This window comes from Betta splendens, chromosome 13 (assembly GCF_900634795.4).
Source record: "Betta splendens chromosome 13, fBetSpl5.4, whole genome shotgun sequence".
NCBI classification, from domain to species: domain Eukaryota; kingdom Metazoa; phylum Chordata; class Actinopteri; order Anabantiformes; family Osphronemidae; genus Betta; species Betta splendens.
Genome location: NC_040893.2, coordinates 4854406 through 4882068, shown reverse-complemented (window position 1 = coordinate 4882068; position 27663 = coordinate 4854406). Strand labels below are relative to the sequence as shown.

General features: G+C 39.8%; 2 protein-coding genes across 4 annotated transcripts; both read right to left on the bottom strand.

Annotated features, from left to right (window-relative positions):
* Nucleotides 1-3122: 3122 nt before the first annotated feature.
* Nucleotides 3123-23032, bottom strand: rpa1 (replication protein A1). Its single transcript, XM_029171912.3, has 17 exons — nt 22739-23032; nt 22265-22312; nt 21686-21764; nt 21429-21537; nt 21198-21286; nt 21000-21074; nt 19780-19894; nt 18066-18168; nt 17904-17972; nt 17405-17597; nt 16439-16575; nt 15136-15284; nt 10594-10723; nt 8206-8382; nt 7260-7367; nt 6905-6991; nt 3123-3886 (listed from the first exon to the last, which is right to left on the bottom strand). Exons 1-17 carry the CDS (start codon nt 22766-22768, stop codon nt 3782-3784), a joined length of 1803 nt encoding a protein of 600 aa, XP_029027745.1. The 5' UTR covers nt 22769-23032; the 3' UTR covers nt 3123-3781.
* Nucleotides 23033-23390: 358 nt separating this feature from the next.
* Nucleotides 23391-27594, bottom strand: serpinf2b (serpin peptidase inhibitor, clade F (alpha-2 antiplasmin, pigment epithelium derived factor), member 2b). Of its 3 annotated transcripts, XM_029171914.3 has the most exons (10): nt 27509-27594; nt 27174-27245; nt 26647-26712; nt 26477-26542; nt 26093-26363; nt 25750-25893; nt 25392-25580; nt 24487-24629; nt 24197-24401; nt 23391-24087 (listed from the first exon to the last, which is right to left on the bottom strand). In XM_029171914.3, the coding sequence occupies exons 3-10, from the start codon at nt 26698-26700 to the stop codon at nt 23735-23737; spliced, it is 1425 nt and encodes a 474-aa protein (XP_029027747.1). In that variant the 5' UTR covers nt 26701-26712; nt 27174-27245; nt 27509-27594; the 3' UTR covers nt 23391-23734. The 3 variants fall into 3 exon arrangements, with proteins under 3 accessions (XP_029027747.1, XP_029027748.1, XP_029027746.1); XM_029171915.2 differs by lacking the exon at nt 27509-27594 and having other exon boundaries at nt 26653-26712; nt 27174-27424; XM_029171913.2 differs by lacking the exon at nt 27509-27594 and having other exon boundaries at nt 27174-27421.
* Nucleotides 27595-27663: the final 69 nt, after the last annotated feature.

Below are 27663 nucleotides of genomic sequence, written 5' to 3'. Positions count from 1 at the left end.
ATGATTTGCAGATATGCAGCGAGCGCATGCGCGGTCACAGCCCGATCCGGATGTAGCGCTTGCGTTTCTGTTTCATTCTTTTACCTTTTTGTGAGTTTTGCTTTTTGCTTTTTTTTTTTGTTTCAAGGTTCACTTTTATTTGATATTCAATTATTTTCTCATTAGTAGCTCACCTGAAAGCTTGGCTTATTTCCTGTCCTGCACGTGATCCTACATTCGTGGACGTCACCTTAAGTTTGGGTCATTCAATCGATTCATGTGAAGCTCAATAGTGAAAAGAAGAGTTGGTAAATATGCAGTCAGCCTTGCTGACTGTGGCTGTTCTTTTGATAAGGATGGGGTTTTTGTAGACTCATTCAAACCCAAAGAACGAAGAGGACTGGAAACATTGTAGCCACGACTTTCATGTGCAGATAAACCTTTAATGTGATAAATATTTTATTTCAGTCTTTTAGACTCTGAAAAGGTTTTGCAAGGTAAAAACAGTAAATCGTGTAATCTTCAGTCACAATACTGAGCACGCCAACATTCTGCATCAAACTTCATTAAAAGTAAAGGAATGGAAGCTGTTTCCCTGATTCAAGTCCACTTCAAGACCTTTATTACATGTCAGACCCTGTGTGTTTTCTCATGTTTCCGAAATGCCAAAAAAATATAACAATAAAAGCAATATGTCCGAGCTCAAAGAAACACGAGGAATTAAATTGATTGATATGTTTCATCTATGTTTCAAGTATCTTATCTTAGAATAACACCATGCCTTCTCTAGGTTCTCTAGGTTTCCTCCAGGCCGTTATAATAAGGAATTTCACCTGCATTTGCATATTTACTACAGACGACAACAGCCTCGGAGATGTTCCTGAGACCTGGTGAACCTCCGATACAGGAGGATTTAATGAGCCTCAGCATAGAAACACAGCGTCAGCTATGGTCACTGAATGACTGTGTTCAAGGGCCAAGAGGGTTCATCTCTGCATTTAAACGGCTCGTCTCTGCATTAAAACAGTTTCTTGGTAATATTAACTAATTGGTACAACTAAACAAAGTTAGTGATGCTTCCAGTTGGAGAGACTCCAGCTAACTCCACCCCTAACTCATAATACTGACTAGACCTTCCCTTCCCAAACCTTCACATTCTAAACTCAGGGCACTTTAATTAAACAATATGACAAATACACAATAGAAGAACAAACATGCAAATTCCACCAATTTCTTCGCTTGCTAGGCCTGGAATGGCGGGTGTGTTCAGCAGTAATAATCATAATTTGGGAAAATAGTTCACAAGCTCTCTCCTGGTCCCGGTTTCCCTTCGCATTTTTCTTCTATCGGAACACAATTCGGAGCATCTGCATTGTGTTAGAAGACAAACATAAAGTCAAAGGTGTGTATTGAGCAGGAGCCTAAAACGACGGCGTTCCCTCAGGCGGCCGATCTTATGGCACACATGCTTTTATGGCGCTCTTACGGGCACGTGTGTAAATGCACGAGTGACATTTTTCCACGCTGAGACAGAAAATGTCAAAGCCATAAACATCTCGGTAACAGCTGAACATAGAATTTTTAGTGTTCGAAGGCCGGCGGGGGTGCATCTGGTGTGTGATGTGGGTGCTTCAGTAAGTGCCCCATGTGCAGCATAACACCAGGAAGACATCAGCAGTACTCAACTTGTGTGGCTAAACGACAGTGGATCAGACCAGCAGCTTTAGGACTGGATCTGGACATGACACCTGTATATGATCAGATCTGTATTATTAAAGCGTGGGTGAAAAGGCAGGCTTTTATTTGTGACGGTTCTCCATGTTTCCTCCTTTTTGTACAGACCTCATCAGGTGGTATATGGTTCAAACAGATTTCAAATATAAATGGAATATAAAAGTCCAACCCCCCATTATCTAGTACTTTGAGATTACAGTTACTAAGTTATCATTAAGTGATATACAGGAAAGAAATAGTAAACTAGCTAAGTAAACTCATTACAAGTAGAAATAACAAAGGAAACAGATATGTATAAGCATGCAACACAGCTTGAGCTAATAAAAACTGTTTATGTCATCATATTGTAATGTGCTGTTACTTGGACCCCCAGATCGATCCATAATGTGACTCTTACCTTTAATCAGCACACTGTCTACATGCTGCAGGTAACCAGGCTGCGTACCACAGGCCAAGTCTCGCTCTAGAGCCAGGCATTGTAGCTAATTATAGGCCAATATTCAATCTGCGTTTGAAACCCTTGGTGGGAGATAAGTATGTGACCACCTGTGTAGGAATAAAAGACCTTATAAAACCTTATAGTGCCATTTCTTCCCAACAGGGCACTTCACCCTCCGTGCGCTGGTTGTAGAATGGGAAGCAGAGCCTTCAGCTACCAAGCACCTCTCCTGTGGAACGAGCCACTCTACAGCTTAAAACTTTGGAACGATGAGGTTAATGCTAAAAGACAATTTTGTTATTCTGAACGTTTCTTTGTCCTGCCTTCATCTCCATCCACCCCATGGACCCCATCATTCGAGGCAAATCCAACCAGCTCGCCACTGTTGCCTTGTGCCTTAAGTGAAATTTAGTGCTTATTGTGCCTGTAAGGTTCTGAAACTTAGATGGCTTTTGTTGTGAACCGTCGGTTTATAAATAAACGGAATCAAAGCGTGACCAGTTTTGACCATGTGTGACAATTTCATAGTCACGCTCGTTTACTGCTAATAAAGGAGCCGAAGCGAACCATTAGTGGGTAACGAATGCAATTCAGCTCCGTTCGTTTGACAACTGCATTCAAAAACAATACTTTTCAATCAAACGGTGTAATCGTCCTAATCGAAACAGCACTTCAGTTGATCCCTTGAATTAAACACAGAAAATCCCCTGCTGCGGTAGATTTAACCCAGAAGGAGGGTACACTTATTTTTCAGCAGTTTTTATGTCACTTACTGAATAAAAAACTACAGTAAATGGTAACAGAGCCTCACTTTCAACAAACAAACATTTGAAAAGCACTACAAATGATAGTGACAAGGTAAAAGGATATGGTGCAAATTCAAATCAATAATCTCGCAACATTAATAGTGAAGTAAGTAAAATGTAGAAGTGGTACTTCTACCAATACTTACATTAAGAAAGACAAACAATCATAATAAATCTTTATTGTCATATTTATAACACAAAAAGCAACTACACACGAGAATACAGATCTCTGGACAACTCCTCACATGCACTGTAAATAATGCAGCGCATTTCTCCACTTGAGCCGCACTGTGCGTGCGTTTATACCTGCAAGTGTGCGAGAGTAGTCGGAAACGAGAGTGGGAAAGTAAACGTCCTTATCAGGGATGTGCAGCTTCAGCCCAGTCAGAATGACTGCGCATCAGACGGTGAACAGTGTGAGCTGCTGTGCTGGTCTTCTGCTTAATGCAACCACCAAACCCCCACATGATCACAGTACACGGAAGACCAACTTAACTTAAAGACACACGGATCTTTTTTTTTTGTGTGTGACTGACTTACTTTGTTCTGCTTCATGCAAAACAAGGACAAAAAATCATGTTTTATGCTTGCTGCAAAAAAAGCCAGTTTACAGAATCACTGACAAAAATGACAGGTGAGCAGTCACTCTATTAGTAGCACTACTCATTCACAGGAAGGTAAAGAAAACTAAACTGATGCTGCAAAAGCGAAAAACTATAATATACAAGACTGTTTGCTGGCTTTACAGATATAAACTTGTAAAAAAAAAAAAACAACAAACAAACAAAAACAAAAAAAATAGAGCAAACCCAGAACAGAGCTTCTACTGGGCAGCCAGCTTCCTTATGGCCATGATCAACCTCTTGCTGTAGTCCTTATGGTCGACGGGCTTCACTTCATACACCGTGGCCTTGATCCTGGACTCGTCCTGTCAGAGAAACAATAATAAATACGTGCACCTCTTTTCACTGAAAAACCCAGCATTACGTTGTAAAGACCCACACTCTTTAGCAATGATGAGCAAAGGCCAACAGCAGATACAAGTGAACTAGGCCTTTGTAGCTACTTCAGCCACCCCTATTACATCCAGCATCAAAATTAAATTAAATGCAAATACAGTCAAGCATTTATTATGTTGCAGCAAATGCAATATAGTAGAAACACATCGTTCTTATTATGGAGTGGGTTTATCCAAGATATTTGGTCTAAGGATCTGAATTATGCTGGCATTCAAATAAAAGCCATTAAAAAAGGGGAGCGAGAGAGAGAGAGAGAGAGAGAGAGAGAGAGAGAGAGAGAGAGAGAGAGAGAGAGAGAGAGAGAGAGAGAGAGAGAGACAGCTTTTAAAGCCACAACCACCTCCACAACTGTCTAGACAGGGAAGGTCATTTCTACCAGGGCAATTATTCTCTGCATTTAAACAGAGGTTACACTCATTTTGCCTCCATTAATCCTTATGCTGCTGATGTGGGTGAAGTGTGCATTGCCTTCATTTGGATTGAACAGTCACTATTATGGCCTATGCTTCATTTGTAAAACATGAATGTTGTCAACAGCATAATAATGGAGAACAAATACAATATAACTGCCTAAAACAACTAATGGTAGCTCAGTAGGTGGTAGTTCAGGTAGCGCATTGGCCTAGGAAGCAGAAAATCCCCAGTTTCCCTGGTGCTGCCACTACTCCCTAAGGGGATGGGTCCAGTGCAGAGAACAAGGTGGCCGGGTAGCTCAGTGGGTCAGCCTGGGAAACAGAAGGTTCCCGATTCAATCCCCGCTTCTGGCACCAGGTGTGTCCTTGAGTAAGACACGCCACACTAGCTCCCTGAGGGGACGGGTCAAATGCAGAGAATGTGGGACTAATAAGGGAATTTCCTTTTCCCACCTCCCTCCTAATATACTGAAGAAACAAATGTACTGCTTGATGCTACTATTTTAGCAGGTAAGAAAAAAGGTGCAACATGGGAAGCAGAATATGCAGATGGACAGAGGATCGAAGGGTGAACTCAGTACCCACTGTTTGACAATAGTAATCCTAAAGAGAACGTTTGTTGTAAAAGCAATAGGAATCCTCGCCTCCACCTTCACTGGCAGTTGGCAACAGTAAAACGCCATCAAACACAGTAATGTATCAAAGGCGAGACGAGGACGTGGAGCTATCAAACAAGGTTATAAACAATGCATGATTCATTTAAAATTCATTTAACACGTTCGTCAGGCCTCAAGAATACACACCATCTGTTCCGGTGAGTAACGCTGAATGCAAACAGAAACTATTCATAACCAAACTCCACAGGGCACTATCGAGCACTAAATGACCATCTGCTTTGCCAAAACGTTGCCGCGCATTTATTTCCCATTCCCTCCAAAATATTATGTCCAACTCCAACAAGTTTTAAATGTACAAACTACATTTCCCCAGAGGCTGGAAATTTACATACAATGTAATAGACAGACATACAATTAAAAACTAGAATGCGTTATTATTTGTTTGGTTGAAATGTTATTATTAAAAGTAAAGTTGTTTTCACTCATCAAATGAATTGTGCCAGTATTTGAGATTTACAAAATGCATGATTACCGCTGTGCTACATCATCTTTCCTTTTAATCATTTGGGAGCTGACATTACTAATTGTTAGTATATTCTTAATAGACACATGACTGAAGCTTTGAGATTAAAGATAAAGAGTGTGGAAAATAAATCTGAATATAATTTGCAGCCATTATAAATGTTTTTGTCATGTCATGCATCTACCATACACACTGAGCAGTTGCCTGGTGTTGCAGATGATGAGTGGGTGAGTTTAGATGAGACACATGCGTGAAGCTGTAAGCAGCCAAGTGAGTGTTGATCCAGGATTTGACAACCTGTGCTGGCCCTCTTACAGGAACCACTACGTGCGGGTGGTTTCAGGGGGGCCTTAATATATCATTCATCCGCAAAAACAAACAAAAACTTTCGGTTTAAAACTTGGCTTTCCATCAATCACATGTCTATGTACAGGTTAAAGGGAAGAGCAGGCTTTAAAGATTTCAGAAAGTTAATCAGAAAGACTGCTGTTTTTACAGTAAGCCATAAAAAACAGTTCCAATTCCAAGATGTTCTGTAAGAAATGATTTTAACATTGCTTTATACTTGTATTAAATGGAGAAAAAAAATGTAGCCATAGTTATAGCCTGAAAGTTTGTGTGTTTGAAATAATGTCATAGTACTTCTCTGAATGTTCTTATGAATAATATAAGGTTACTCAACTGTTCTGTTCCTTCCTGTTAGTCTCACTATGAGGATGAAAAATGGGAGGCTGTCATTAACTGTTGTCCCGTATCAATGATATTCAACTGAATACACAACAAAATGTGACCGCAAAGCATAATGACCGGCTTGTAGCACCAAAGAGGAGAAATACAGACAGAAGAGTTTGCAGGTGTCTGCTCTGAAAAAGAATGCGGTTCAGAGGCAACAGCCAATACACGCTTGTAGCGCTGCCACTGGCAGTTGGGATGCTAAGCTGAATGTGACAGGCACAGTGGCCTCTTTTGTGTGCTGAAGCCGGATGCAGCCACTGGCTTGGCTCCAGACTTCCTGCTCAGAGTCCCAGCCCAATCAATTCTTTTATGTGCTTTCCTAAAGAAAAAAAAGAAGATGTGTACCCTACAGGAAATAGTGGCTGCAACTAATCTGTGTGTGCACTTTTCACAAAGCCACTGAAAACAAGCAGCGTTTTAAAGGTAAACTGTTTTTTGTAGAGAATGTGCTGTCAGTCAGAATGAAAGCTGGGCAGTTTTGTTTATGAATGGGACATGGATGAAAATGGAAAAAAATACTGAAAAAAAAATAAACATCCATTTATGTTCTATGCATTTTTAACCTTACAAAAGGTTAAAACTCGCCTGCTGTGACGACATGCTGCCATTACATTATCATCCTAAATGTGTCTTACTTACATTATATGTTTCTAGCTTCACTCTGTTGCGGAACACAAAGGTGTTGAAGTTGGCTTGTTGGAAGACTTCATCAAAGGCAGCCTCGTTCTGAAATTGAAGGACATATATTGGCTTGAATTCAATGCAAGTCATACACATTCCTTCCAGCCAAAGATGATTTCATTGTGGTCGAAAGTACAAAACAAAGTAGGTGTTTGATACCTAAACACTCGAAAACAAACAAACAAACAAACACAAAGCCCTTCTGTGATTTTCCTCAGTAATTGCCTGGAAGCAACAAAGCCAAATAGAAGTCTCAGCACTTCTGCAAAACCTGTGTAAGTGTTCCAGTGAGTTTGGTGAAAAAAGGTCTCACCGAGTCCTTCAGCTGGCCCAGGTAAGCTGCATTCTGGCCCAGGATGGCCTCTGCACTCTCCTGGAAGCAAGTCACCCATTGGTTGTCCCCGTGATCTGCAATATTGGCCTGTTGGCGGTGGGGGGCAGATGGCAAAGGTGAGAGGGCATGTTAGGCCCATATAAAACAGATCTACATACTCCAAGTTAATATTCGTGATTGATTTTGAGTGAGTGAGTGAGTCCATACATTAGCCCTTTAAATCATTACATTCTCTAATTAGCCTATACTTTATCCTGCTGTCAAACTTGGCAAAACCTGAAGTAACACCATGCACGTGTTACACATACTGGGAAAGCAAATTCACAGTTTATGGTATAGACTGTGGGGAACGACAATGTGTCAACTCAGGAACAAAACACAACTTATTCCACAGTTTTTCCTCTGCTTTTCTTAAAAACAATGTTTGTTTGCAAATAAGATATTAGAAGAAGCCTGTATTTATGTGTATTGCTGCACTTTATGTAAACAACATATTTAAATGATGAACATATTTGTGTGTATATAAAATTTATCGATTGGCTACAATTAAAAGCCTAATTTAAGTGGGATTTGTTGGGTTTTAGTTGTGTAAGGGCCTTATAAAAGTGCCATGAGATAACCCGTGGGGTGAATTGGCACTATGTAAATAAAACTGAATAGAATTAAAAACGGCTCATGGCAGAGTATCTAAAGCTGAAAGAATTGAGCCAACAGAGCATTAACACTAGTGATGAATGAAGTCCTTACTAGGATTTGTGCCACATAAACACCCCCAGTTGGCTTCAGATGTAAACATAACACCAAAGAGCATATTAAGACAATGTTCAACTCCAGGGAGTGGGGCAATTAACTGAGAGAGTGACTTCAGGCTAGGCTAATGCGTTAGCACACATGCTAGAGCGTGACCTAGTGCTGAGTCACTTACAGAAAGGATGAGGCGGTACTTGAAGTTAGGGAACTCTTTGTCACACTTCTCGCAGCGAAACATGCCATTTTGTTGGTCCAGCACTTTCTTGTTGCAGTCTTGGCTCGGGCAGGCCTGGTAAAGGCAGTTCTCCTTACGCAGGTACACAATAGTAGCGATGCAAGTATAGTAGTCTGCCTGAAATAGAAGAAGGCATATTAGTGTTCCAATCTTACTTTACCTTTAAAAACGATCTCTATGTTACATATATTTAGTGTTCCAGTTCCAGGATGAGAGAACCATTAAATTAACATAAGGACGACATTTTCAGGAGGATGTGAACAGTCAAAGCAACATTAGTGCTGCAGATGAAGTGAAGGTTTACACTCCCAACCAAACACCTCATAGCCCCGTGAGGCATCTGCGGAAAGGAAAACTTTAGAAAACCATCGGCACATAACAGCCTCCGTGGAGCATTCCTAGTCAGCATGAATAATAACCAAGCAAGTGACAAGAATTTCATCTTGGCCAGAAATAGCTGAATACAAAAAGGAAGCCGAAATGAAGAGATCAGACATTTGGGCATGTTTGCAGATGAGTCACACCACCTAGCCTGCTCTGGAAAAGGGAGCATAACCACCGCTTGCCATTCTGTGGCCAGAAAGTGAGTACGTTATTAACAGCACAACGTAACGATGTAATTAAGCATGTACATTAAATCAGAGGGAGAACTCTAATTACAGTTTGTCCATATGACTGACACAGGCTGTATTTTTTGTATCGAGAGGCATTTTTAAAACTGTTTCAGTAATGCAGCCATGATTATAGGCCTTTACAAAAAAATACAGTACATCATGTCGAGATGCCTTGTGAATGCTACATGTGTTTAAAGAACTTTTAATATTAACCAAGCAAACAATATTTTAAACCTAAATCAGATTTATAAATTATTATTATTATTACAACAATTATTTAGTGTTTTTTCTTCCAACACTAACCACCACATTAGTATGAGAAAGGCTTCAGACACCAATTAGCTTCCCAAACTGGAAATGTGATACTTACTGTCACTTAGATAAATAAAAGGCCGTTTAGAGTGTAGTAAATGACAGCAACAGAATGAATAATTGTTGTGTTGCAGCGAACAGAGCTGCTGGCAAAGCTTTTTTTGATGACTGTTTTGATTACCAAAAAACAGCTTAAGCCGCTTTTTCCAGAGGTCCAATTAATCAAGTAAATACCTCTTTAATTAGCATGTGACTGACCAGCGCTGTGAGAAGGAGAAGGAATTTGTTTCCAGTCTCTGTCACACCCGTTTACAAATGCGGTGTCAAGCCAACAAGAGGAGGGTTGACCGTTTCCTGACAGAGAGGGCACAGGAGCAATGTGGAAACTTCAGATTGTGACACAAAGACTTTATGACAGGGACCATTAATTGTAACAGACTTTAGTTGAAGGGGTGGGCTTCAGAGGCGCAACCTTTGTGCCCTTGTGTATTGGATGTCTCAGAAGGGTTGAGGGCAGCGGGAGCTCCTTTTCTTTTGTCATCACTAGGCCGCATCACATGCCATGCTGAGGACGTGCGACAACCTCTGTGACCGAGACTTAAACTTGTGCCTCCCCAACAATGGGTCTCTAATGCCCCAGGGACATGACTGCAGTGGGGTGGGAGTTCAGTCACAGCACGAGTACGTAATACTAGAAGTTCTATAAAGGCAACCCACACAACATTTGTGCCCTATCATAATCACTTGAGTCCATTAATTGTCCCAGTCCTAATGGAATATTTTAATCATACTGTGATGATTACTACAGTGCACAGCATGTTAATTTACACAAGTTAAGGTTTCCACACATTATCCACTCTAAACTATTTATACACTCGTGCGAGTACAATTTCCTTCAACAGTATAAATAACGAGGCGGAAATTAAAAGCACACATTACTTATCTGAAGGCAGTCATTTCAATACGGAGGGCAAACAGAGACTACAATCAATGCCAACGATAAATAGGACTTTCAGCAACAGCGTACACAAAGATTCTGAGAGGACACCCACAATACAAAGTGACTAATAAGCAGGTTTTAAGCATACAAACCTGGTAGGGCAGCCAGCGAGTTGGTAAATATAAAGAACCTTTGCTAAGCACAACTGGAGGCATACAGGTACCCTATAGTGAGACTATAGAAACCTGCAATGCGCAGAGGATTTTCACTAACAAATGCAGCTCAACAGTGAGCACTTTCATATTTGTTGTTTGGGATTCAACATCGGCCCTCCAGTGTGTCCTTGAATATCTTCAGAGTCATCCATGAATAACAATACGACTGAAGTTCCCATATCCGGAGGGTTTGAAGAGGGGAAAAAAAAAATAAACAAATAAATAAATAAAATCAGCATGTGGGTACCTTGTCTCCATGTCCCAGATGCTCATTCTTAACATCAGACAAAGTCTTCCAGTTGGTGTTTCCTCCTCCACCGCCACCTTTCACCTCAGTCAGAGACTGCCCGTCCATGGCATGGCCCTCCTTGTCATACCTATGGAAAATGCAATAAGTTGGTCAGTGCTGTAATAAAACTAAAAATATTTACTACGGTATAATTACTCAACAATTTCCTTGCTTTCAATGACAAATACCAATACCACCTCCAAAGCAATGCCAAAGCTAAACATCAGAGAAGTCTAATAACTGAAAATATTTACCAATTTCGTACAAGGTTCTAGTAATTTATCTGAATATGTGCAGCTCTCTGTGGAGCAGCACTAAATTATTTATGCAGTTAAACTCTCACATACCTACAATCAGACTTGTGTGTAAAGCTTGGAGGATTGACTTACTGGGCAGAAAAACTCCACATTACCAGGTTAACGTCATAAAAATAAAAGACAGCAGCACTTCCACTAAAAACATTCATACTGTCTGTATGCGGAGACCACTCTTGGGTTGCAGCGGTTTTCATTTTAATATTTTCCAAACAGAGGGCAGAACACGCTGCTGTTCACATGGCTATCAACATCCTGCAGGCTGTCCATTTAAAAGTTGGCTTATAAAAACCAAAAATGGTTGCAGGCTAAACATTCATTTGTGTTTGTCAGAGCAGGAATGGCTCAAGTCTGAGCAAAGCAGGCTGAGAGGTTTATGAAATGAATCAACAGAAGAGGGACAGATGAGTTGGTTGGGGGTCAGGGCTGTTTCTGATTTCACTAACTCATTTTGCCTATTGTTTCGAGTATTTCAGTGAGGATAGAAGGAAGAAAGAGACATAAGGCAGACAGAAAAGACTGGTAGGCGATAAAAGGATAAAGAATTATTTAAAACAGTAGGAAATGAATGAAGTTTACTAATCAGATGTAATCTCTGCCAGAAGGCAGACTGCTGCGTGATTGGAGGTGTCAAGCTGTAAACACATGAGACCTGCATTGCTCCCAGGGACATGACTAATTGGAGAAAAAAAATAAATCACTATTAACACTGGGTTTGCTGAGAAATGCACAAACTCATGCAAAATCCGTAAGAGTTTGATCAACTCCCGCTACTGTAAGTGGTTGCTCAATATTGGCCTCCACAATAATGTTGCCAAAAAACAAAATCTGATGCAAAATCTGATGCTCGAGCATCAGGATAGATGATTGAAGGTTTGCAGACAAGCGTTTGATCCAATAATTAGGAAACTTAGCAAGCATCAGCACAAGATGAGACTATTGCCTGAGCTAATAGAATCAAAACAACAAAAAAAGTGAATAAATGTGAACATGTAGAGTACAAATTACACACAGGCTTTAGTCTATTTAGAATGCTATATTCTGTGCCATTAGCACATCTGGTGACTAACAAAAAAGTGACGGGCTTGTGTGGCGATATGGGAAATTACAGTATGACCAACTCTAAATGTGTGCTTGCCTCTCCACAGCTATGCACAAACCTTACATGCCTAGTTGGCAAAAGGCACATGCCAAATAAAAACATGCCTCGAAAAAACCAAGAGAAATATATTTAATGTATTGCACAAAAAACATGATTTCATCTATGCAAGATTGATGTGCGTGCATTTGTGTTTTCCATGTAACTACACTAGGAACGGCTGAGTGGCACCTACTAATACTGCATGAGTTTGAGTTAACAGCCCACCAAGGACAGACTATTCATTTGAGGTAGTCCCAAAGGTCTGCACCAAAACACAATCAAATTAAGATGCCCCCCACATGAGCAAAACAATGATGTTTCAGCAGCCTTGGCTGTGCTGCAAAGGCACTTTGTTTGGCTGAGAGAGTAAAAAGCTTTGGGTTCCTTTGTGCGGGATTAAAAATGGTCGTCAAAAGATTCATTTCAAGTTTAATTGATCTGCTTCCTAGTTTTGTGTTCCCATATTTACAAACTGGGCTTACGACACAATTAAGGGACGCACTTTGTGGACTGCTACCGCCCTGAGACTTGGGCTCATCACCAACACAATGAAACATGTTATGTATTCAACAGGCCCTCTTCCGGTGACAACAACTTAATTGTCATCTCTAAATATAATTTCTTTCTGGAGCCTAACATCCTCCATAATAACATTCTATCCACAGCAAGAAAGATGTGCTACAACCTATATGCCATTTTATTATTCATTGTGTAGGGAACCGAGCCTATATTAAATATTATATAAAGATTAGTGCTGGGCATGTTAACGCATTAATTGCAGGTTAATGCAACACTTCGTTAGCACTGACAATATAATTATTAATATTTGGAAAGTCTGTTGCTCACTGGCTCTGAATATAAATAAATACAGACAATAGGTCACAGGAGGAGTAGGCTGTTTAGTACTGTGCCGAGATATGCTTCTCAGCCAATCAATGACAGCCTTGGGGGCGGGGCTTAAGACAGCTGCAGAATTTAAATGGACCCTAATAGAATAAAAGGTGTCTTATGTGGACAATTTAAATCTCTTCCGAATGGCCGAGTTCATGGAAACAAGTCCTTCACGGCAAAGCTGAGTCTGAAGTATCACTTAAAGGCAATAAACACTGTTGCACTGATATCACCCAGCTAAACAAAGAGCAGACGGAGACTTTGGACTACATTGGATGTAGCATGTGGCAAAAGTATAAACAAATACAAGGCAAGCTAACAAATTTGGTTAGCTACAAACTACAGGCCGTCTTGGAATATGTCAGTCTGAGGAACGTTAATAGAATCGCAATGAATGATGGCACTTGTGAGCCTCACTCAAGAAGCACCATCACAGGAAGAATACACAAGTTGTATGAAAAGGAGAGGACTATAAAATCAACAGCGTTACAACATGCACCAACTGTTGCATGTAGTTTTAAAATAAAAATGCGAGATATACTACTTTTGAATTTGTTACTGAATGCTTCTCTAATTAAATCGCGATTAATCACAGAAAACTCAAAGTTAAGGAGATTTTAAATCACTGCCTAGCACTAATAAATATATAAAAAAGGTAAAAGTAAATGTGTTTTAAGATTGAAGATTTATAACTATAAAAAGGCATAACTACACATATATCTAATTATCACAAACTAAGGCACAGTAATGATTTTAACTTAAACCCCCCAAAAATGGCCCTGAGGCAAGAAATCTGAATAAAGCTCATTGCTTTGCTGCTGTAAAAAGACCAAATGACAAAAGATACATATCTTATCACTAAGATTGGAGATGCATCCACTGTTTAAGTGAAAACATATTTCTCTAGGCAAAAGAAAAAGAACCTACTCATTGTTTTCTGCCTTATTTCTAGTGGAGAGAGCAGGCAGGGTTACAGGGAGGTAAATAGATGAAACCATTTGGATAGAATTGATTGGCTCTCCACCCATAAATAAAAATCATTTGCCTTCATGTCTAAGAGAAGGGACATATGGGTTGCCTCAATGGTATCGATAAGGAGGACAGGTCAATCGGTGTGCCACAGCATTGGTAGGTTAAGCATCAGCCCCCATCTCTGCTTCTGGGTCAGTGGGTAACTGCTAGGGTGTACACTGTGCCTTAAACATGAACGCCACAAACTCATTGCAATTAAAGCTTTAAAAAAAAAAAAAAAAAAAAAAAAAAAAAAAAGTTAATATTTTTCCATCCATATTGTAAGATAAAAACAGAGTCTCACACACACACACACACACGCAGTCCAGGCATCAATTTTGATGGTGGTACAGATTTATGCACTGTTGTCATTGACTTGCTTTTTCTAAATTTAGACCATACTACAGTTTCCTCAGAACAGATAAGTAAGACCAATTTAACATTACATCAGACAAATGAAAAATGATTCACAAGTTCTACAAGTTTTAAAGACTATTCTACTGCAATTCAGACCTTCTGGGGGAAACCCAAATGTTTGAAGAATGTCTGAACGGATTATATAGTGCAATAAACATGTACAACAGATAAGCACTTTCATTTATAGCTAAATATAGCTTGGCTTTATTTCAGTTTATCTTTGTACAACTAAAACCACATAGCACAGCATGTAAACGACAGAACCCCCAAGCAATACATTCAACTCAATCACACTGAATGTGTCTTGATTTCATTCCATCTGGAGACGATGAGATGTAAACACGCACGCACGCACACACACAGCAAAGCAATTCCACAGATTAAGTATGATTTCCATTTATATGTAATGCTTCACTAAAACAATCCCCACATCATGGCTAATGAGGGAGAGCTAATCTTGATAATGAGAATCCAAGCATGCACTCTCTCATCTTGGGGAAACTGAAATGTGCTGTTTAAATCCTTTGAGTTCTTCAATTTTAACAGTAATATTTGCATGTTACAAGTTTGGTTTCCTTAGGGAGAAGTAAATAAGAAAAGCCCTCCAGCATCAAATGCATTCCTTGTTTCATACCTGCTGTACCAGCACTTTGTCATGAGCACATGACAGCGTGGACATAAGCAATTTTTGTAACTGCATAACCGATGAACCTCAAGCTCACTTACCAGCCTCTGAGCTTATATGCCTCAGGGATGTCTGGGTTGATCATCAGGGTGCTTGTGAATGAAGCGGAGAGGGACCGGCCTCCAAAGTCTGAAAGCTTCGCTCCCTTAATGGCCACAATGGGCTGGCCTGAGCCATCAAACTTCTCTGCCTATTCAAAAATCAAATGTGGACAAAGACCTTTTTAGTATTGATATGCTGTAAGAATAATGCTATAATAATATATTGTTATGAAAAGCAGTGCTTTACTAAACAAGTTTGAATTAAATTACATTGAAATTGCTCAACATGGCAACAATTATTACATCAGATACTAAACCATCTGATTTTGACCCAATTGTGACGAAATACAAATATTATTAGAGCTCCAGTTTTTTGTATTTTGAATTAATGTAAATTAATCTGTATGCACTAATCTTCAGTGAAAACTATGTCAAAACATGCAAGACATTCAAAACAAAAAAGCTATTTAAAAAAAAAAAAAAAAAAAAAAAAAAAAAGGTTGGCCAAATATCTACAAGGGTTTAACATCTGAGGAACATGCCTGATCAAAATGGTCACCTACTATATGTGGTAGCTATGATTTTTCAATCTGTAGCATAGTATGAGGGTGACTGGCAAACCAAAATGAATATAGGCAGAAAAGTCTGTTCCTAGGACCATGCTGATGGATGACCAAATATCTGAATCTCGTTTTTTTTTTTCGTACAAGACAAAACTATGAACAGAAAAGGGGTATTTGTCAAACAAACATACAAACAGGGAGAACTGTGCCTCCTGTCAGAAAGAAAGAAATGGTGGTAAACCAGGCCCAGTCCCTCTGAGCCATAGGTAAAAATCCACTGCAGGAGCACAGTTACTTCATCACCCCATGACAGGGAATTTAGTCAACGATTTCCACCTCCATTACACTCTACACACTGTTAAATGTACTGGATTCGCCAAATGCTGAGCGCTGCTCAGTGAGCGCATTAAACAGCCTTTTAATGTAACACATTTTTAAAACAGAGGCACTGATTGCAGGTGCTCATGTCATTGTCTTCAAGCCTGAGTGCATCCTTAACTTCAGATCATTCATCATTGTTCATTCATTCAAACCTAAATGGTGTCCTTCAAACGCAAATTAAAAAGGGCTGGACAATTACTACCCTATCAGAGACAGTTCACAAATTATGATAATATTTTAAAGAACAAATGTGCTCAAAAAAAGAGTGTCACATTACCATAAAAAAGTTCTTGCAGATTACCGCCAACAATTACAATAATATTTATTCACCTCATTCTCCATCTAATGTCGGTACTCACTTCCTCTCCCCAAAGGGTGACAGTCACCATCTTCCCGGACATGTCCATCAAATTCAGGGTTCTCTTGGACACTTCTCTGTTCGTCTTTGTTGTGAGGCGGGTGACGTCTTCCACACTCTTGCACACTCCAATTACATCTATGGTGAAAAGCAAACCAACGTCACAATGTCTAAATAGCAAAGCAGAAATCTAGTCAAATTAGTTATTTCTTACACGGCATAATTAAATATAACATGCATATATGCCAAACAGATCCCACATATACACAGCTTAAATATTAAGATTGGTGTTTATGCCCAAAGGACACACTTTGCCTGCTGTCTGGTGCAAATTGCCACAGGAGAAATAAGTTATTCATTTATTTCCCCATCAGGTGTGAGGGCACTGGCCTGTACAGAGGTATTTCCACCTACAGTATAATGCAGTAGAGAATTCAAGAAACCTGACTATATCTATAGTTGCACTGTGTGTTGCATTCTTTGTTAACCAATGCAACTAAATACCAAAGACGCTGGGACATTTGTTGTTCTTATGCAAGCGATCAGTGAAGACTGCTCCTTAAATATAAACACAAGCTCCTCTGAGTAAAAGTAGATTTTAAGTGTATTTAATGGTGGTGACTAAGCTTAACGTGATGCTGACTTAAATGAGAAAGGAAGGACTCCAACAGTAGAGCTGCATTAAAAAGAATTGCAGGCAGGCTTCTTACAACTACTTTATTTTACCTGTGAGAGCATGTTCTATTTCTCTAATCAACTCTGCCATAGAGCCTGAAGTCAATCTACACTACAGGCTATTAATACAACTTTTCCTTTTCTACTCATACATAATAATTATCTTAAAACCATACTATCTATAATCTGGTTTATATTCTATTTAGCATTTCCCTTTAAAAACAAAAAAACAGTCTGGGAATACAGGGAATAGATAAATTACATAGGAACTGTCATTAGTGGGGCTTCTTACCGAGAATTGCATCTTTGTCTCTGTTCTCCAAATCCCCAATAGAGACAAAGTCACACTGCACCATGGGAACATCACAGCTGTCCTCACAGGGGATGACTGTGGACTCTCCATTGAGTGTCATCTCGTAGTCATTCTTCACAGTGGTGTACTGCTTATTGGCGATCTTCAAGGAGCCCTTGGTGACATAATAGACCTAATACCCACACACACAGATGAGCCACCTGTAAATCAAAGATCTAGGGAGCATTTCACCTGACTGAATGGTGCAAACAAGATTTGACTTCAGACAGTCAAGGGGAATCAACAGAGGCTGGCAGATGATCATAAGCTGCTTATTGTATGGCTACAGTGCAAGCAGATGAATCACTAATAGTCTCCAAGGTTCTAACTCATGAGATACCAACAGCTGTTGATAGAGCAGTGTGTGGGCCAACTCAACTGAAATACAGTGGTGGCAAAAACTGAAGACAAACTTAATCATTGTGGAAGAACACCTCACCTTGCCAACCTCAACCAGGCTGTAAAACTTGTCCACTTCTTGGTTGAAACCAGTCACGCGAATCTCTCCCTGTGTATAAACAGAACATTTGGCTTTATTTAAAAAGAAAGCCCTTCAAAACATATTATCAAAAAAATGCAGTGGAATCAAACACATACTCACACTCTCATCTACAAGCTCCATGGAGAAGAGTTTGCCATCACCGCGAGAGTTGCTCCACGTACGAATCGAGCTTTTGTTGGTTACACGAGCCCGGATGGTCCACCTGTCAATGACAAGCCTGAGGTTATTCCTGTCAATACGGTTTATTTTTAGAACGCCCCAAGGTCCCAGAGTGGACACCTACATGCGTGTTTATTACTTCATCAACCCAACCATTTAATAGTGTGTCCTCTGGAGGCCATTTGGACTAATGACAAAGTGTAGGAACAACCCTGAAGCTGGGTCATTTCCTTGACTTCCTGTAAAAGATGAAAGTCTGTCTGCAGAACAGACGACAGTAGAAAGGTCGCATTGGGGGATATCTAGAACCTCTAGATGTATGGTAACAACACACAGAGGAGTGTAGAGGCAAGACATCAACAGAGCATCAGCTCTTCGCTCCTTTTGTAATGGTAAAACACACAGACCTAAATTATTTACAGTTTATAAAACTTTTCAGATGCCTACAATTGATTCAAGGAAATGCTATGCTGGTAAACCAGTGAATGCTGTATAATGTTATAGTTTGAGTTTGGTTGCACTAAATGGTAAAATAGTTTACATTAGAAGTTTTGTTTTTTTGTAATATTTTGTAGGTGTACAAACCGCAAACTTTTTTCGGAAACCTATGGGGGGGGAACTGAAGACGGTCTACAGAATGTTATCTTACCTTTACTACAGCCACATCTTTAAAGACAGGCACTGCGGAAGGGTAAAATATGAACTCCTGTGAGGCTTTTACTCTGAGGAAAGATTTCCTGGGTTCTGCACCTGGACCCATTGATTGCTGGCAGCAATCAACAGTCTGACACCAAGACCCAGATCACTACAATGTTATGAAACAGTGTTTTTATAACAGAACGTTTCGCCAGTGATACTTGAAGTTTGTTTTGTTGATTTATACAGTGCCCAGTGTTAACTTCCACCACCACTATCAGCACTTTCAGGTTTTACTAGGCACTGTACGCTCAAGGGCTGACATATATAATGATGACGAGATGATAAAGTGTGAGAAAAGACTTGAAATGACACAGGAGGCTTTGCTAGACGTGCAATAAGGTAACGTTAGCTGAAATGGTGAGGGATTTCACCACCAAACTTACAGTAACTGGGATGGCTGTAAAGCAGTAGAAGAGCTGTATTTAAAATGACAGAAATTGTCATTTATATTAATGTCATTAAACTAAAACTAAATTTATTCTGGACTGCTTCATTTCAAGTTAGTGGTCATGTAAAATGGATGGATCTGCTTGACAGCACCTGTTGATAAGTCTGTTAAAATAGATGGTGAAAAACTAACATAATCTGATACAGATGGATTACACGGGACAAGGCTTGATAATCTACCCTAAACACATGAAGACATCATTTAAATATCATACACACCAGATAAAACTAGGACCTGTAATCACAGCTTCACAATTTCAATGCAGAATTTTAACTTCCCAATATTATTGTTACTGTGTAGAACAATTTGTCAGCAGAAGAAATAAGATTTCATTTTCGTAATGACTATAGTCTATATAAGAATGAAATGAAAAAAGTATACTAAAGTTGTGGACATATGCAACAGACACTGGACCACCTGCAGTAAGCCATGGTTTTGCAAGCATTTGTCACGCTTTTGTTACACATCTGTTGACATAAAATGAATAACAGACACACACAGACTCACTTTGACTGGTAGGGGTTGAGGCTAGCGATGGGCACCACTTTGGAGGTGCCCCCTGGTGTACTGGGCATAGCAGATGGGGCCTTTTTTCCAAAGTCTCTATTGAAACCTCTGTTTACTAATGGAGAAACAAAAAGAAACAAATGATCCAAGAAGAGCAGAGACAGAAAGGTTTCAAGAGATGCAACTAATTATAAAAATCCAATTTATTTGGACTCAACAGTGTTTGCTGTAATTATCTTATGTCATAAGGAAATGTCATCAAAGAAAACCCTTAATGACTTAAAATATATTTTAATCACCAGTGACTCGTAACTCAGGCAAGAGGAGAGACTTAAACAGGAAACTAAAACCTTGTCAAGGCGAGTTGTTAGAGATGTGTGATCCAGCATTTTGGTGAGAAAGATGATTCACATTTCACAGAATCAGGGCACAGTGTGAAATGCTATAACAAACTGGAGCTGCTCTTCCCCTAGAGAGTGGTGCTGCATGACTTTAAGATTTTCCATTTGAACAAGCGCTGCACATTTGATTTGTGTGCATCTCACGCAGAGGATTAGAGTTCAAAGTGTCCACTTAAGTCCTCCCACTTTGCCAACCACTGCACTTCTGGTAATTAAGCCACCAGATCAAGCAGCGCACACAGAGAAATGAACAATGACTGTGCTGATGAGGAGGGTGCTTGCAACAACCTAAATTCCCACATGGAAGATTAGAGGGATGAATACCTGCTATGACACAGTAGAAGACAGCAAAACCCTTGACAGCTGAATGGCACATTTCTCCTCATCCAAGTTATTTGCAATGCTGTGATCCACTGCCTATCTTTGACATGAACAGCTGCCAGTGTTTCAAAAATAAATCTGTTTGTTCATGGGGTTAATACATACACTAATGTTAGTCTGTGCTGCTGCCGATCTGCTCAGTTGTGCATAAAATGAATAAAACCAAACTCAGTGACTGACATTCCAACAGTCTTTAGGAAGATGAAAGTGAAAACCTCTCAATGCAGCCATGAAAATGACTAGCATCTTACAAATGTGTGGATAAAACAAATTGTGCTGAGGAAAAGAAAAATTATGCCATCTGGTGGCGAGTTGTCGTCTAGGTCTGCATTACAAGAAGCTTTTCTCAATAAAATCCAAAGGATGTTTGCTATCTATAGAATTCTTAACACTTGAATTTACATTCACGATTTTAAAGACTGTAAAGCTTGCACTCACCTTCATTTCTATTTTGAGCTTGCAGTGGGGGGCGGCTTTCAGGGTTTGATGCCGACTGTGGGCCTTTGCTCTGACCTACCAACAGCAACACAAGATTATTAATTATAAATTAACATGCTCAATATATACATATTTTGCTTGCACTGTAGTCATACAAAAATTGGAAAGGTCTGTATGAAATACATCTTGAATCCTTACCATCAACGTAAGAAACAGGGTCACCAATCCTGCCACCAACCTCATCAGCGGACTTGATCACTTCAATTTCCAAAATAATCACCACCCGTCTGAAACGTAAAGTACATCTATATGTATCTGATAGTAATTCAATTGCTTTCATCTGTTCAGTTTTGGACACAAAATAGGCAACCTTTAATCGTTTCACCTTATGGTGAAAGTTTACCAATAAGTTACACAAAAGCCACATACCGACCATCCTTCAGTATGTTGGTCACATGCTTTTTCAAAATGCAGATGCAGTTTGGGGCAAGCTTGCTCTCTTCTGCGAGGCTGTTCAGCTGGGTGGAGAGCATGAAGGCTGCAAAAGTGCAACGAGACAACGGACATAAAAGGAGTCAGTGCAGCCCACATTCAGTTAAGGAAATGATCATGGGGAATGAACATACTGCATTTAGACCCACACGTCCTACAATTACTGTTTAATATAAATGGTAAAAGAAGTTTACACGACAGTGTGTGTCGTCCATCACTCATCATCACCCGGAAGCGAGCGGGACCGTTTCCCCCATCAATCTTGCGAATGTTCTGAGAATATAAAGGAAATTATTCAGTACATAGCGAAATGCACTCTTATTTAATAATATTACATTGAAATGATGACAGAAACTTTGATAGCATTAGGTTAATTCCATATATGAAACACTTTATACGTTTTTAGCCTCCCTGGCTCCTTGTCATAGATCCTGGAGATTATATTTTTATTTTAGTGTGATTGTTTTTCTACCTTAGGAACAATCTGGTTTCATCAATTGCTACTCATATGTGATAAACTAATATAAATCAAATTTAAAAAGATGGAGGAGCAATAAAATGTGATTTTATTGATACAAAGAAAATGAACTAAGACTGCAGTTAATTATTATAATACAAGAAGATTAATCGGTATAGGTATGTTTTCAGTTGCTGTATAAACATATTAAATATATATTACACCTCAAATGAAGTCGTATTCCTATGCAGCCACATTATGACACCACGTTGACAGTTTTACATTAAATAAGCCGCTGTAGAATTTGGTCACTTACCACTAACTGAAGCACTACGTCGTTAGCACCTGATCCATTTGACAGGGCCTGTAAGCAAAAACACGTAGTTAGCTTGAAACAGTTCGACGTTTACCTGCACCGTTCCATTCGTAAACACTTCACCAACTCTATGTAAACTTATTGACCTAAGCAGGTTCAAATAACGTGAAGCCTGACAAGCGTTGTGTAAAGTTTTGAGTTCAACATCAGGCTGTAGCTAACACTGGTTAATTAAGCAACTAATACCGAATCCCCCACAGGCATGAAACGTTTGTTTTTTGTTTAACAAATTAGTCAGAATACCGTACAGTACGTGGGAATGCAACTGCATTTATGCTAGTTAACGGTGACTCCAACATCTACTTTACTGCTAAACAAAGAGCGCACCATTCGCTTCAGACTACGTTAAAGTGTCGGTTTTCCCTTTAAAAACAGCGTTTTAGATAATTAATAGCACAGAAACAATATCCTTACCTCTATCGCACCTTCTGTGAGCTTTGTCATGTCTGAACACAAGTGACTGAACCACAAATAAGAGAAAAGTATATTCACAAATAACTGTAACGTCCTTCCACTGACAGTCGTTGGTGAATTGTGTTGCTGGCGCCAACAATTTAGACAAACGCGCGTATAGTCTACAGCAGCTTCCGCTTCCGTTTACAGATCTGGGTTCAGTTTACAGTCTGCCATTACGGTTGCTTTATGAGTTCCGGGAAAATACCAAACTGACCAGAGGCCAGCAACAGAAAAATCAGCGCCAAACGTGACGTGACGCCAGGCGCAGGCGCACACAAGAAGCGTTCAAAGACACATGGAAAACATAATTTATGTAACCGTCTGTGTGAAGGTCCTCATTTATCTATCCCGAAGGTACTGTTCCGGCGCAACTGAATTGTCTCAGCACCTTCTAATAGATCATCTTAGCGCGAGACGAATACATAAACGACTCCATACCTTTTAGATTTAGAAGGGATTGGCTGCAACCACAAATGACTGGGGCTTGACTTGTGAAAAGCACAAGTTCTTCCGTCTGTGTTTTTTTTCCCAATGCCTTTAATGCAGCAGCGTTCGTGTGTTATTTGGTACAGTACAAGGTTTTGCTAACATCTGCCAAAGCAAAACTCACTTGTGATCAACTGAATTTATTAGCCCATTATAAAACAAATTAAATATTGCTATTCTGATATTATACCATCTAAATTTACATGTTGATAATCTGTAAAAATATATACAATCAATTAAAAGATTAATAGAGTTGACACATTACTGTACTTGACAGCTTCATAAGCAGGTGCATTGTAGAAAAACCTCTTATTAATTTAACCTATTAATTGACTAGTAAGGGGGTAGTGGGCTCTCCAGCATTTGTATTATGTTGTTACACAGACTATGATCCTGTACACCTAATCTGTACAATCAAAACGGTCTTGGTCTGGTTTTCTATGGGATTACTGGGCAGGTTATTAGTCCCTATTTAGGTGGGACTCCAAATGAGCTGACATGATTCTTGTCAACTGGGAATCCCATTTTATCATTGCTTCCATGATCCTCTCTTAGCAAGACAGGAGCACCAGGGTTAGGGTTGTTGATGATTCCCATGAAAACCGGTACCAGAGTCTTATCATCCACAAGAGCAAAGAAGAAGGGCTTGCTGAGGTGGAAGACTGGGTTAGATGCGCGGGAAATGACCACAGCAGTGGATGCTGCCGCTTCTGCACCTTCCTCATTTATTTCCATGCTGGATTTATGAACCACACTAGACACCAGCACAGGACCATCTGTTATCTCAGCCAAGTTGGGATTGGAAAACACCTCTCCGAGGCCTAAAATGGAGCATAGGCAAAAAAGTCACTTCAGCAGGTTAGATCTTTAGTCTTTAGCATGTTAGAATTATCCCATTTGTTAAAAAAGGATTTGAGAACAGATTCTTACCCAACTTGGTGAGAACTTCTTGTAATTCTTGCGCATAGTCCAGCTTGAATTTGGGGACTTTGACTTGAACAGTCCTCTCCTTGGGTAGATGATTGTACAAGTCTGAGATATTCAGCTTTGCAAACAGTGAAGATGTATTAAGCTGACCAGAAACAGGCAAAACAACCAAGAAGCTCATGGACTTCTGAAATGGAAAGCTTGCAACCTGCACAAGGGGGGGGGGGGGGGTACAAATACAGGTGTTATGTCAAGTTATAAATGTGTTTGACAAAGGGAAAAATGTGTTTTACCTGAGCCTCCAGTTCCTCATCCACAAATAAACTTAATTGATGTTTGGCATCTTCCATCACATCAACATCAACCATGTGCTTGTCATCAAGGTAAAACACGCCTCTGGAGGTAAAACGTTGGTCAAATCGAGATTTCCATTCTCCTGTGGCAAACATGAAACAAAGCCTGAGTGTTAGTTCACAGCAAAATTAAAAGCGGAGAGACCTGAGAGTTCTGAGAGTGAACATACCGTAAAGCCCATAAAGATGGAACTTGATCATTAAGTGCTTTTTAAACAAGGAGGAATATTTTAAATTCTATCCTAGATTTCATGTGGAGCCAGGGAAAAGAAGCTAATATATGAAAATTATTGCTAGTTTCTCTCAGAACTCTGGCTGCAGCATTTGAATTTAATTATTTTTAATGAGCTTTTGGACTTCCTATTAGGAAGGAGTTGCAGGAGTTCAGACAAGAAGTAACAAATGTATGAATTCAATTTTCCGTATCACTTCGAGAGGGAATGCTCAGGATTTCATCAATATTCAAAAGAAATATGTAGGCGGTTCCAGAGATTTTAAATCCAAGGTAAAAGGGATATCTTGGTCAAAGATTAAACCAAGTTTCCTTACTTTTCTAGCTGTCACTGGACCCAGGACAGGATATACTATTCAGCACTAATGTGGCCTTCATAGGCATGTGATGTAAACAATAATTCATCCACTGGTGGCTGCTGGGATAAACTGTGATCTCTTATTGCTACTAAAAATGGATGCACTAAAACTTAAGGAAAAGCCAGGGAAAGCCATTTGAGGCTCCAAAGAGCCTAAACTTTCAGTAAAGATATTTGGCCTTTGATATTTTACCAGGTTCTAGTACATTTCTCAGCATCAACAGTTGATAAATGATGACCTTTTGCTTCATTCACCTTTGAAATGAACAGCGTTAATGAGCATGAGGAGCAGATTGGCAGGCAAACTAGGCAGGATTTCAGCTATCTTTCCCTGTGTTGCCTTCTCTACCCAGTCGTTTATCTGCTGCAGGCTCTCCAACACAGCCGGTTCCGATTTATACAGTCGCTGGGATTCATGGACAAAGTCTTGCTTTGGCTCAAAACCTGAAATATACAATGAAGAAGCATAACACTGTTTCTCTGAGGCTTAGCACCACCAAGCAAGAAAGACAAGTTTTTCAAAATAATGGACTGCTTCTGCAAGCGAGAGCAATACAGCCTCAACATGGATGAAGATGACTTAGGTGTGAGCAGTGTTGATCTAGGTAGTAACCTTGGCGCAGGAAGATACGAGTGGCAATTTGCAAGTTGTTTCTTCTGAGATGCTCCAAGATATTATGCAGAGAATCGTGGTAGCAGGGGAGAGCGTTGTCGTGGAGGTGATGCATCAGTAGCTCCTTTGTCTCATTTACTGCACCTGTAATAAAAAAAACAGAGGGGCAGTAATTGAATGACAGAACAGTGATAGTTTCCGGATGAATAAAAAATAAAATAAATAAAAGTAAAAGAGAATAATAGTTGCTGACACATTTTATTGAATATGGTCATGTGTAAAAAAACAAAAGCAAGCTGCTTAGGTGCAGTATAAAGTTCCAGATAGTAGTACACACACATACCTAGAGCCAGCTGGGAGAGGGCTAGTGATATGCTGAGAGGAGATATGATGATATTTGGTTGCTGTTCTGTTGTGTCCAGGTTCTGCAGCAGCTGCACGCCAAGTTTCTGAATGGCAGCAGCGATGGCGCTCCTTGACCGCCGGCTTCGGCCAGCGGATACACAGCCCTCATCTTGTTCTTCCTCGGACGAGCCCCCCTGGGGCCTGCTAGTCGTGGCAGTTGCTTCCTGGACATCCGTTAGCGGTGCCACTGTAATTTCGTTTTCTACGTTCTAAAGGGAGAAATGTGGCTGCATTTTGAATCAGAACAGTGCCGCGAGACGTCACAAGGTCACAAGAGAGTGAAAACGTTCAAATGTTCAAACGTTACAAATTCGCCTCTGACCTCGATGGGGTGGCTGGGAATCAGAGGAACCAAGGGAATTGACTCATCGTCTGCAACGGCAACATTCTGTCAAGCAGAAAGACGGCATAAATATGCACAAGCATGACAATAAGCTCAGATCGTAATCTTGCAGCCTGATGTAAAATGATTTAGTAATATTGGTGCTTTACGCTAACTCCTTGGCTGCAGAGATAGATCAACAGGAGTGTCAGACAGAGGTCCATGTCCTTTTGTAACTGAGGGAAAAAAATGAGGATGGTTGAAACATGTGGCCTGATAAATAATAAGTCATAAATCTCTCTCCAAAGAGAACAATATAGCTCTTAGCAGTTACAATCTAGCAACAAATACAGCTTTATATTATATATTATATAAACACTGTCACTTGCCCACGTCATCTGGAATTGGACATGAAACACAGCAACATATTGCAAACTGTGTACTCTCAGCGAGTAGCCTACGTTCCGACTGTCCAAAAAAATGTAAGCGTTGTAGAGGTGAACCGTTTAATATTAGTCCACTGTAGCATTGATAACAGCCAAATGTAGTGGTTTATACCAATAACCCATTTTACAGATCATACCTAAAAGAAATCCACGAATAATTGAGAGATCTTTCATTTAATCTTTTTGTTAGAATGCAAGATTAAATGCAAAATACATAATTTAACACTTTTAAAAACACAGTAAGATCTTACCTTAAATTTAGTAAAAAAACTGGCTGCCTTGTCCTAAAAAAAGAACGACTGTGACCGTGGATGGCAGAATTCCTGAGAGTCAAAGATTGGCACTTGCTCAGCAAAAAGTTAAAGATCAACCTGCATTGATTGGGGCCTCGTTTACACCACTATTTATTTAGAAATGTAGCGACTAAGGCTCCAGGGTAAAATACTCAGACATGCTTAGCTAATTTGCATGGTAACAGCTGATAACACCATGACACAACTACATCTACTTTAAGAAAACGTGACAGCTTAGCTGCTAGTAAAGTAGTCACTGCTACTGGTAAACAAATGACTCCTGAATTACTCACTTGTCAGAGAACATGAGTCCACGTTTCCCTGAAATCCCTGGCTTGCACAAGCTGCTATTCTAGCAAAACCAAACACCCTTGATTTCTACATTCCCAAATCACATTGATATCACGACCGACAATATCTTAAAGAAACAGAGTGGAAATAAATGTAT

Excerpts from the sequence above, each read along its gene's own strand:
- serpinf2b (XM_029171914.3), bottom strand. The coding sequence starts at position 26,700 with ATGGACCTCTGTCTGACACTCCTGTTGATCTATCTCTGCAGCCAAGGA. Across the intron at positions 24,630-25,391 it reads TAACGCTGTTCATTTCAAAG|GAGAATGGAAATCTCGATTT; the intron begins GTGAATGAAGCA and ends TGTTTGCCACAG. Across the intron at positions 24,402-24,486 it reads ATGAGGAACTGGAGGCTCAG|GTTGCAAGCTTTCCATTTCA; the intron begins GTAAAACACATT and ends CCCCTTGTGCAG.
- rpa1 (XM_029171912.3), bottom strand. The coding sequence starts at position 22,768 with ATGACAAAGCTCACAGAAGGTGCGATAGAG. Across the intron at positions 21,538-21,685 it reads TGGACGACACACACTGTCGT|CCTTCATGCTCTCCACCCAG; the intron begins GTAAACTTCTTT and ends GCACTTTTGCAG. Across the intron at positions 6,992-7,259 it reads TGGGCCAGCTGAAGGACTCG|AACGAGGCTGCCTTTGATGA; the intron begins GTGAGACCTTTT and ends CTTCAATTTCAG.